The sequence below is a fragment of the Diadema setosum genome, chromosome 7, assembly GCF_964275005.1.
Source record: "Diadema setosum chromosome 7, eeDiaSeto1, whole genome shotgun sequence".
NCBI lineage: Eukaryota > Metazoa > Echinodermata > Echinoidea > Diadematoida > Diadematidae > Diadema > Diadema setosum.
The window spans coordinates 45,705-58,264 of NC_092691.1; the positions used below are offsets into that span (position 1 = coordinate 45,705).

The window sequence follows — 12,560 nt, forward strand, 5'->3', positions numbered from 1 at the left end:
GGGAGTGGTCCCCCGAGGGAGTGGTCCCCCGGGGGAGTGGTCCCCCGGGGGAAGTGGTTCCTCGGGGGAGTGGTCCCCCGGGGGAGTGGTCCCCCGGGGGAGTGGTCCCCCGGGGGAGTGGTCCTCCGGGGGAGACATCCTCCAGGGGAGTAGTCCTCCGGGGGAGACGTCCTCCGGGGGAGACGTCCTCCGGGGGAGTTGTCAGGTGGGAGTAGTCCCCGGGGGAGTTGTCCTCCGGGGGAGCAGTTCTAGAACCTACGTACACAAGTGAATACAGCTGTTTGAAGCCGGAAAAAAAAAAACTCTGTAACGTCTATAACATTTCCATTAAAATCCAGTGGAGGTTGTAGAAGAATTATTGTTCTACAATATCTAAAAGGTGAAAATGGTTCACATATGAAGGCAACCACGTGAAGATGCCCAAAATTAGAATATAAGCCTTCTATATGGGAAGTGCCCACATTAATTGCCTCTATATGTGACCCTTATAACGCAAATACCAAAGCAATTACAGTCGTTCCAAAAATGTGTGTCTCCAAAAAGGTCGTTCCTAGAGTTTTATGACTATCACTTGAGTTTTATGACTATGTGTAATTATCGTAAGGCGCTACAATCACTGTACATTCTTTTCATCCAACATAATTTTACGCACCTCATTTTCTGCTACAAAAAAAAGAAGTGATGTCTGTATGTTCTTGTCGAAAAATGGAATAAAATTTGAATTGAATTGAATTAAACTGAATTCCTGCTATATCAAGACAATTTTATTTCTATAACTAGAAATGTCGCTACGGCGACTGGTATGCCTCCGCCATAATGCATGGTTCTCCTAAAGGCCCGAATTCACAAAGGTGGTACAAATGAAACCATGGTTTAAACCATGGACAAAAACCATGGAGCGCCGAGTGTCGCATGGAATATTTCGTTATGAAATCAGTCATTTCGTCGATGAAATGATTTTTTTTTTTTTTGTTCTTGATACAAACACTGCAAGTGCGGGTATCATCTATCATTAATGCCAGAATACGTATAGTGAAATGTCATGTGTGCAATGAATATCTGTTATTTTTCTATTTGATTAAAGGTACTAGCCCACATTTGTAAACCTGCAGCAATTGGTCTCATAGTTAGCATGGAGTTTAGGTATGATTGCAGTAACACCTGTGCAAAATTTAGCCCCAACGCTGCACGTTGGGGCTGGTCGCAGTTAGTACGTAGCTAGCCCGCGCTCGTAATTCGATTTTGGGTCGGGTTGACCCGGTTTGAAAATTGATTTTAAAACGATGATTTTCTCTCTTTTATCGAATGGTATAGACAAAGAGCAACAGGTGAGGTATGTTACTGTTATAACTTGTACTTGAAGTCATATTGGACCTGTTTTATGCAGTTTTGATTTTCGTGGGTTTGCAAATGTGGGCTAGTACCTTTAACGTGTGCTGCTGTGCAAATTTGCTGGGCGAATTTGGACGAACGGCGGACGAATAAGAAACGAATGCAGAGCGAGCAAAACATTCGAACAGTGGATGCTAAATGAACACAAAGCGGATTGTCATTCCGTTTATCATCCGCTCAAGATTTTGGACATGTCCAAAATCAAAATTTGGCTCCGGTGGATCTCTGTGAATCTCTTCGAACAGCTATCGGATACAGCTAACGTCAAGCGAGTCACGAACGACGAGCAACGGTTGTGAGCGTATCTCCAAATTTTCGGATCCGTTGGGCATTCGTGGGCTCGATCCACTCTAGTGTGACGGGGGCTTTAGGTACCCTAAAGAAGATATTATCTTAAAACTGACCTTTCGTACCCCAAAAGAGACAGTATACCTTAAAAGTGACAATAGAGAACCTAAAAATAGACCATTACCAGAAAAAGTTACCTTTCGTACCCCAAAAGAGACAGTATACCTTAAAAGTGAAAATAGAGTACCTGAAATAGACCATTACCTGAAAAAGTTACCTTTCGTACCCCAAACGAGACAATAACTGCAAAGCGCAATTAGGGTACCTAAAAGAGACCTTATTATGTCCCCATGAAGAGACTATTGTAAACCCACAGTGACCTCCGTGCCCACGAAAAAGTGACCAACGTATACCCCAGAAGGGACTTATATACCCCCCAAAAGTGACAAGTACAGATTAACTTTTGTTTACCCCAAAAGTGAGCAATTTCGTGGGGAAAGTCACGTTCAGATGTATTTTCAAATCTAGCAGAAACCTTTCCGTCTATTGGTCCACATCGAATCTTTCTGAACTTTTTACATCTTAAAGATTTGCTCACATAAAAGTACACATGTGATAGTATGCCGATTGTAATACAAACAGCCAAAGACATAAGGATAATATATCCTATAAAAAAAAAAAAAAAACTTACCATTCAAGTTATCTCACAAGAAAATTTGAACTACCGTTATAACGCATTCCCTCAATTTGAAAAACGAAAATTTGAAAAAAAACGTCATTTATACTGACTACTTCATTCAGGCTGTAATGATAGCTTGATATTCCTACCGGCCTCTAGTGTGATTATCTCAAAGTATAACAGGTCATACATTTTACTAAGTACTTCACTCGAGCTGTAAAGACAACAAGATATTCATACGGGCCTCTAGTACAATGACCTCAAAGTATTACCGGTGATACATTTTACTATACATACTTTATTCGACCTGTAATGACAACTAATTATTCCTACGAGCCTCTAGTGTAATTATATAAAGTATTACCGGTGATACATTGTACTATCTATACTTTATTCACGTTGTAATGGCAGCTGGATATATCTACGGGCCTCTATTGTGATGTAATCAAAGTATTACCGGTGATGCATTAAATCCATATCCATGTTTTATCTATTTATCCAGATAAAACCGACTTTTTCCTTTGATAATCTCAGACTATACATCTTTTTAGTTTGTTTGTTTGTTGTTGTTTTTTGCTCCACACTTGTAAAATGATATATTATATAAATGTTGTTTGTAGATTAACATTAGACATGTCCGACATTCCATTTAAATCTCATGCCATAGCTGTTCTGTGTATCAGGAGCTCCAAGATGTGCATCAGTTTTTATTGTGTTTTCTATTTTTCACCAGCAATAGAACTATTCTGAAGATGTGTGTGCGTGTGCGTGCGTGGGTTTTTTTTTTACATCTTTAAATTTCGTTTATAAAAAAAAAAGACAGCTGCCGACATATTTTCGACTTTTCGGTTGAATAATGGGTTAAAATGCTCTTTGCTCTCTGTCTCCACCTTCATAAATCATTTCATAGTAAAATCACATTGCAGAATAAAAAGTCAACTCAACGCGACATATTCATGCGAGCGCAATAGATCATTCTACACTTACGAAGATGTCATTCGTCCTTCACCCTATATGAAGTCAAGCAAAGTAATAAGCAACACGTTTTCTCCTATCGAATGGCAATTAGAGATTTATTCCCAGATAAGGGACGAGGTTCAAATGGGTTAGATAATTGCAAAATGTCACATGCCGTAGCCAATCATTTGAATAACCAAGTTCTTCTCATCATATAGCTTCGTATTCTGTGACGAGATCCAGGATAAATTCGGAAGATGACTGCGTTAATTCTATCATGATGAATGAAGTTTCTTCCTATTTATTAGATGTGAATATTCACAAATTCACACAACTACGCCTTGTCATGAGTTCCTTTGTGATGAGTGCACAAACTGCTGAATAACGATGGATAAAATACCAAGTTAATTCGGTATTTGTTAAACATAGTATATGCCTCATGGTGGAGACTTGTACAAGGTAAGTGTACAAGATGCAACACCAGTCAAAGCTCTCGGAAAACTAGTGAAGGCAAGCCACTCATCCCTGTTAAAGTCATATTCCTCTGCAGAGTTCAGCCAGGATTTACTTTCCCAGTTGTATCCACCAATCATGTACATCCGTCCATCCACTACACAGCCTGCTGCCTCTGCACGAGGGGTTGTCATGGCAGCAAGTGTACGCCACGTGTCTGTTGAAGGGTCGTACTGTTCTACATGCTCAAGGCAACGTAGAGTGCCACCACTTTCCACCGTGGCTCCACCTGCGAGGTAGAGGTAGTCACCAAATGGTATCAGCAGAGAAAAGAATCGCGGTGTACTTAATGGCCGTAGAGATGTCCACTCATTTTTGTCCGGATCGAAGCATTCCACCTTGCTCGATATTCTGTGATTTCCTGCAGAAAACAAGTTCAACGACTATGAGCATGCTCCAACCTCACAATAAATGATAACTGCGTAGGTCGTATTATGTTTCGGTCAGTAGTCAGTTGTGAGTTATTAACTCTTTATGTTTCATGGTGGAAACCTTCTGTGTGCCACATTATTCTGAGACACCAACGTAGTAATGCCTTGAGAAAACATTCTGTATTTCAAATCTATGTTACTTCTATAGATATTTGTAAAGCCGGACATATAGTGAGTAAAATTGTAGGAAAAATATCCAGCTTTGCTATGATGTAACGTGTATGAGAAATCTATGATTGTTTTTTTTTTTCTGTCAAATAACTCGCATAACTAAATTACTGTAAAGTCATGACTTTTGCTAATCATCCTAATAGCTATCACAGTCGTAGACCTCATAAGCCTTCGTGAAGAAGCAACCCACCTGATCCGCCCACAGCGTACAGTAGGTCACTGTGAGCTGCGACCGCCACACACCTCCTAGGATCACTTAAACTCGCCACGGGCTCCCACACGTCTCGACAAGGGTCGTAGCGCTCTACGTCAGGTAATGAGGTCGTGTCGTCCAATCGTCCTCCTATTAAGGAGGGAAAATGAAGACCGTGAGGAGCTGGGATTTGTAAATATGAAAAATAACAGGGCATAACGGGTAATATAAAAACGTCTCACCGGGAAATGTAAGAACATCTAGCCGGGAAATGTAAAAACGTTAAATTTTGCAGGGAAATGTGGAAATCATGTACGTTGACGGTATTACGTAACAATGGTATTATGTTATTCATGAACTCGACGTCTAACAAACTACTAGTGAACCTTTATTGTTTTCATTTTCTTGTAAGCCCCACAATTGAGTTTCATCAAACTTGGCAGATATCATGTTTATGGTGATATGAAATTAAATCATTTCAACAGTGTTTAATGAGTCTCTCTCCCCCCCCCCCCCCCCCTCCCCACCGCCAACAGAGGTTGGGGCAGTCGAAACCTCAGAGTCCCTAAAATCTGGAATTCTTTTATCTTCTTCTGTCGAACCGATAACTATGAAGACATTAATGACCGAACCTTCATGTTTGATTATGGCGGATCAAGGAGTGCCCTATATAGAATATGGACTAAGGGGGGAGGAGGAGGCGGAGGAATTTTCACATTTTCACATTTTCACGAGTTATGTTGAAGATATGGGAAAAATAGTGAAATTTTAACACTATCACTAACCTTTGACCCACCCCACCCCCCCCCAAAAAAAAAAAAATGTTTCTTTACAGAATCATTGCACAGTAGTATATCATACCTATAAATTTTACAGAAAACTCAAACCCAAAGAGAAATGTGGATTGAATGATAGCGGCAACATTAGTAGAACATATCAGTGAAAGTTTAAGGAAAATCGGACAATCAAAGTAAAAGTTATGAATTTTTACAGTTTTGGTGTTGGAACCGAACCGGTGGATGAGAAGGCTACTGGAGGATAATAAGGCGCCATGCGTGGACAATAATATAAACAAACTATACAGGGAAATCAACACATACACGCAAAAAAAAAAATAATTTTCATGAAGATTATACATTCCATCAACTTTATACTGACATATGTAAAGGATAGCAATTTTTCCCCCTGTCTTCTGAGATCGGTTAGTCAAGTGCTCTTTCATTATGCTAGAAATGGGAATTTTTGTGGAATTCCCTTTATATTTTCTTTATATTGTTGTCCAAACAAACGTTATAGTCTCTAGATAGTCTCGTCTTCCAACACCAAAACTTTAAAATTCATAACTTTTGCATCAATATATTGTCTGATTTTCCTCAAACTTTCATTTATATGTTCTACTAATGTTGCTGCTTTTACTCAATCTACATTTCTCTTTGGGTTTGGGCTTCCTAATCAAGTAAGTTTATGCAATTAGTATGACTTTCAAGGTGTGGAGACAGCATTAACAACAGAATTTGAGCGTTTCCACCTGACATTTTACCCCATGATCCTAAATTTCTCAAGACAAATCAAGCAGTACATGCATATTAATCAAGTTTCCGAAAATAACTTGAGCCAATTCCAAGATGTGAAAAAAAGGTGAAGTTTTACCATTTTCACTTCATCTTTTTAATAAAGCTTTGAACTTTGACCCCGTTAAAAATATGCTCCAAAACTTCCATAGTGAATCTCTACGGGTGCACGTCACGAGACAGACACCCACGAGTCAAACAGCCCACAAGTCATACAGCTCACAAGTCATACAACCCACGAGTCATGCAGCTCAGACAGTCATACAGCCCACTAGTTATACAGTCCACGAGCTCGACACTGAGTAAATAAAGCCCACGAGTTCGACATCAAGTAAAATATGCCCACGAGATATACAGCCCATGAGTTCGACACTATGCAAAAAAGGCTAACACTCACACTATGCATCTACAGCCCGCGAGATAGGCCTACGCTTAAAAGGCTCACGAGACAGACACTAAACAAACAAAGCTCACGAGACCGACACTACGCAATTAATAGGCTCACGAGACCGACACTAGGCAAAGAAGGCCCACGAGACTGACAGGATGAACAGCGCCACCTATATACAAGTTAATTAAAGGGTGTCCAGATAATGCCATAAGGAAGATATGAAAGATGAAAACGGAGAGTTGCTAGGGTATTACCCCGTCAATTGCCCACCTTCACCCCAAGATCTTTGTGTTTGCGTGTGTGAGTGTTTGGGAAAAAAATAAGTAAAATTCAGTAAAAGTGCATGAGTTTCAACATCAATTTCGAAAATGCCAAAACATTCTCATTTTCCTTTCCGCAAAAAAAAAAAAAAAAAAAACATACCGGTAAACACCTTCTTGGAAAAAAGCAAAAATGATGTGGAAATTTAGATCAACCAAAAAAACAATAAATAAATAAATGAATAGCCAGCTGTGAAATGAAATTTACCCCCCCCCCCCCCCCAAAAAAAAAAAAAAAAAAAAATCAGCGCACACCTGCTTTACATGATATAGAGCGGGAGTCGTCATCTGCGAAGGTGTTGATTTAGTATAAATTCACAAAAATAATAATTAGTAATCGTCTATTAAGGATTCAGGAAAAGAGGATGCAACCATTTAAAAAAAAAAAAGCTATTCTACTTCTTGAAAATGTACCGTTTTGAGAAGAAATAATTTTACAAACACAAGCCACAAATCGAGGAGAATTGCTGAAACATAAAACGTTTTCATCCTTTCAATGTCATACATTAGGGCCTACAGTTACAGAAAAATTTACAGATTGAACTCTTTAAGCAGGCTAAAAATTGGGAAGGCCTATTGAAAATAGCATAATGGCATTTAAAATTAAACTATATATTGTTCTTGCCCTTTTTATTTTTTTTTCATACTTTTTTTGGGGTGGGAGTCTCATGAAGAAGACAATTTTATTTTTTTTTAAAGAAAAAAATTGTATCAATGTTACTCCCCGTAGTGGGACGCGATTTTTTTTTTTCCGTAACCCTAACGCGTCGAAATTGCCAATTGTGTCACTTGAGCACAGACTATCAGTGTACTGGCTGGTTTTTGTACGCATGCGCGTGGACTTGGTTAGGCATACTGTACTGTCGCACAGTACCAGTGGCATGGTCGTCTGCTAACACAGAATCAGATTCGAATGGCACGCCTTCATGCCTTTCAAACATAAAATGTTCAAGATATTACTTTTGATGCATATTATCTGTAGGTTAGTTGTATCACAATACATCCTACCATATAAAATGTTTCCAATAAAGCATAAAATGTAAGGAGATATCATAGTTTTTCTCATTAAACCATAACTTTAGACGATTTAATCTGGAAACATTTTTATTAAAACTATCGTTCGCATTTTGTATATCTAACAATATTTAACATCGATGATAATGGTTCAAATATTTATATTGGTTGTTTCTTTCCCTACGGCGCACATTTTCGAACTATTTTGAAGCACCAGTGCTGGGTTTTAGTTTCATCTGCAAATGGTAAATTATGCCTTTAAGTTAGAATGTTATATTTTGCGTACATGTACTTTCTTTTCTATTATCTTGTATAGGAAGTCGCTGGAAACGTCAAAAATTTCCTGATCTTCTTGATCGATTATAATGTGTTGAAAATTAGAATGCTTTCCTCAAACTTTAACCAATCTTATTTTCTTATTATTGTCAGGTGTTTGAGTTAAGAAAAACAAGGAAAAGTAGAAATTACGCGGTGCGTAATATATGTCCCCGCCGGAAGTAGCATTTTGTAGCAAAATGTACAATATAGGTAAAAATCAAGGTCAAAGGTCAAAGAAGTCAAAGGTCAAAATTCTGTGTAGAAGTTTTGAAGCCCTCACCTAGTGCCATCACATAAAGCAAACAGAATCGGAATCGGGTTAGAAATGGCGAAGGAGTAGCATTTTGTAGCCAATGTACAATATAGGTCAAAAATCAAGGTCAGAGGTCAAAGAAGTCAAAGGTCAAAATTCTGTGTAGAAGTTTTGAAGCCCTCAACTAGTGCCATCACATAAAGCAAACGGAAGTGAAATCGTGTTAGAAATGGCGAAGGAGTAGCATTTTGTAGCAAAATGTACAATACAGGTCAAAAATCAAGGTCAAAGGTCAAAGAAGTCAAAGGTCAAAATTCTGTGTAGAAGTTTTGAAGCCCTCACCTAGTGCCATCACATAAAGCAAACGGAATCGAAATCGGGTTAGAAATGGCGAAGGAGTAGCATTTTGTAGCAAAATGTACAGTATAGGTCAAAGGTCAAAGAAGTCAAAGGTCAAAATTCTGTGTAGAAGTTTTGAAGCCCTCACCTAGTGCCATCACATAAAGCAAACGGAATCGAAATCGGGTTAGAAATGGCGAAGGAGTAGCATTTTGAAGCAAAATGTACAATATAGGTCAAAGGTCAAGGTCAAAGGTCACAACGAAATTCTGTGTAGAAGTTTCAAAGCTCCCATGTAGTGCTATCATATAAAGCAAACAGAATCAAAATTGGCTCCTAAATGACAGAGAAGTAGCAAAATGAACATTTTGATCACACACGGACGCACAGACGGACGGACGGACAGACGGACACACGGACACACACACGTACGGAGCCCGTTTCATAGTCCCCTGCTCGAACTCGTTCGGCGGGGACAAAAATAGCACTACTATTATACAGTGAAGTCATGTGAGCGGTTGAATTGGCAGAAAGGAATGGAACCAACTTTATGAACATCCCAGCTAGCAGCCGGAGGTCAACACGTCACTTCGCAACTGGTCAAAGTAGTCGCACGTCTTATAATGACCAGGAAATTACGTGATTTCAACGTTTTTGAAACGAATTTATCACGTCATGTTATGGACCTCCTGACGTGAATTTGAAGTCAGTTTTCCGAAATATTTATTACCTAATATTAGTGACCTTTTAATGACGTAAAAGTTACGTCAATTCTGCGACGTATTTTTACGTCATAAAGACGTATTAATGACGTAAAATCTATGTTGCTTTGCAACGTATTTATAGCGTTATTTAAATGACCGTAATATACCATAATACCGTAATATATCGTAATATTTACTTTGTTTTGCAACGCATTTATGACGTCATATGAGCGACGTATGAATAACGTGAACTTTTCCTCAGTTTTGCGACGTATTTATGATGTCATATTAGCGACGTACTAAAGACTTAAAATTGAAGTCAGTTTTGTGACGTATTATTCAGTCATATTTACGACGTATTAGTGAAGTAAAATTTACGTTGCTTTGCAACCTATCTATACGCCATATTAATGACGTATCAATGACGTTAAATTTACGTCAGTTTTGCAAAGTCTTGCAAAGAAAACAGACGCCATTTAGAGGTCTCAAACTGACACCAGAAAGTCGTATTTCTGCTCAAATGGAAGACATCTATAGACGTCATATTTGTGACGTCTTTCTGACGCCTGGGTGGTTATACAAAGACGTTGCAAGGACGTGTAAATAACTAATTTAAAGTCTTTTAGACAAAATTAAAAAAAGATAATTGACGTCGTATAAACGTTTCAAACTGACGTGAATATGTCGTATTTTTCAAACTGACGTCAATATGTCGTATTTTTGATGAAATGGAAGTTGTCCCAAAGATGTCATTGGTGGTCGTAGAGTCGTCCTAATGACGTGTAAATCACAATTCTAAAGACAAGACGTACGTCAGAATAAGGTCATGAGCACGTCGCTTACACGTCAATTCATGACATTTAACGTATATTGGTAAAGAAACAAGAAAAACGTCTGAAAGCCGCCTTTTTTCACGAAAACTTAACAAGGAAAATGGACGTGATTTTGACCTCATTTTAAGGTCGTGGGCGGTTGGTTAATCAGTATTTCATTTGAAGATCTAATAAAGCGCATGTGAGCACCTCAAGGTACAACCATGATACAAATCTGGTTCCCAGCTAACATTTGGACATTTTCTGAACGTTCTTGAAACGTTCCAAGTTTGTTATTTGGACGTTTTGTCAAAACGTTTTCAGACCGTCTTTTTTGTGGAAGGTTTTCCACGTACTGAAAACGTTTCAAATGGACGTTATAAAAACATTTTTTAGACGTTTAAAAAACAATAAAAAAACTTTCGGAATTTTTAAGGACCTGCAGAAAATCTTTTGGACGTTATTGACGTCAGTAAAACCTTTTAAGAATATTCAATCCGTTTTGTAGACGTTCTGCGGACATTTTAGAAAATCTTTGAAAACTGTCTAGAACGTTAAAAAAAAAAAAAAAAAAACGTTTTAAGAACGTCTAAAAAGTCTTGACCCGTTCAGGAACGTCCAGAAAACCTTTTAAGAACGTCTAATGTTTATTTATTATTGGGTATTTAAAAAAAAAAATGTAGGCACAATCTGGGATTAATGTACCCTAATCCTAATCCTACGTATATAATCCTATCCTAACCTGTTCCTAATGTCCTACCACCTATACTAAGTATTTTATACTACATCCTATTCCCAATTGATGAATTTGTATCACATTCTTTTATATACCAGCAAAATGATGAGATACATGAAGACGTTACTAAGATTAGATCACACACACCTTAATTAGGCATATTAACATGATAAAATGAAAATACCTCTTCATAATCTCTTCATAGTTGAAATTGTGAGTGACTGAACAATACCTTAGGTAAGTTTATTTTCAACACAGAAAGTTCGGACCCAGAATAAATCTTTCGTTCAATAAAAACGAAGTCGACGCAGCAGACCTAATAAAAACGTTTTTTGGACGTTTTTAAAACACGAAGACGTAGCAGACATAATAAAAACGTTTTTTAACCTAAGCACGTCCATTGACGTTTTTAAAACGTTTCCATTTTGTACGAAGACGTACGGAACCTCAAAAAAAAAGTTTAGAAAACGTTCTGAAAACGTTATGTCTTTTCCGGGTTACTGCTCGTTATTTCGAAGGTTCTTTATTTCGAAGGTTCGTTACTCCGAAGATTCGTTATTCCGAAGGTTCGTTAATCCGAAAATAAAATAGGGTTCGCTATTCCGAAGGTTTATTAATCCGAAATGAAATAAGGTTCGTTATTCCGAAGGTTCGTTAATCCCAAAATGAAACAAAGCTCGATATTTCGAAGGTTCGTTACTTACCCTTTTTCATTGTCGGATCAACGAACCTTAGGAATAACGAACCCTATTTCATTTCGGATTAAGGAACCTTCGGAATAACAAATCCTATTTCATTTTCGAATTTATTACGAGCCATCGGAATAGCGAACCCTATTCTATTTTCGGATAAATGAACCTTCGGAATAACGAACCTTCGGAATAACGCCACAAAATAACTAATGTTCGGATTAACGAACCTTCGGTTTAGTAACCATGTCATAAAGCATTACAAATTTTTGCCCTTATATAAAAAGGTGATACAATAGTGCTAGCAACTAAGAATACGTGGCAGACGTAGATATAAGGCTTAGGACATTTGAAGGAGTAGATTAGGTTAGATTTGTAGGGTGCTGTTCGTTTTTCCGAAGGTTCGATATTCCGAAGGTTCGTTAATCCGAAAACCCGAAAATCAAGAAGGGTTCGTTAATCCGAACATTTGGGGTGTTATTCCGAAGGTTCGTTATTCCGAAGGTACGTTAATCCAAAAATGAAATAGGGTTCGCTATTCCGAAGGCTTGTTTACTCGAAAATGAAATAGGGTTCGTTATTACGAAGGTTCGTTAATCCGAAAATGAAATAGGGTTCGTCATTCCGGAGGTTCGTTCATCCGACAAGGAAATACGGTCCGTAACGAACCTTTGGAATAACGAACTTTGTTTCATTTTCGGATTAACGCGCCTTCGGAATAACAAACTTTATTTCACTTTCGGATTAATAAACCTTCGAAATAGCGAACCCTATTTTATTTTCGGATTA

The 12,560-nt window shown here is 38.2% G+C and overlaps 1 protein-coding gene across 2 annotated transcripts in view; it reads right to left on the minus strand.

Annotated features, from left to right (window-relative positions):
- Positions 1 to 3,425: 3,425 nt before the first annotated feature.
- LOC140230746 (kelch-like protein 9) overlaps positions 3,426 to 12,560 on the minus strand; it is a 46,033-nt gene continuing 36,898 nt past the window's right edge. Inside the window, exons 4-5 of one of the 2 annotated variants that reach the window (XM_072310883.1) lie at positions 4,622 to 4,735; positions 3,426 to 4,190 (exon numbers count right to left, since the gene is read on the minus strand). In XM_072310883.1, coding sequence (XP_072166984.1) covers positions 3,754 to 4,190; positions 4,622 to 4,735 — 551 coding nt within the window. In that variant the 3' untranslated portion in view covers positions 3,426 to 3,753. Of the gene's footprint in view, positions 4,191 to 4,621; positions 4,775 to 12,560 lie in introns of both variants that reach the window. The other variant, XM_072310881.1, reaches the window with a different exon arrangement.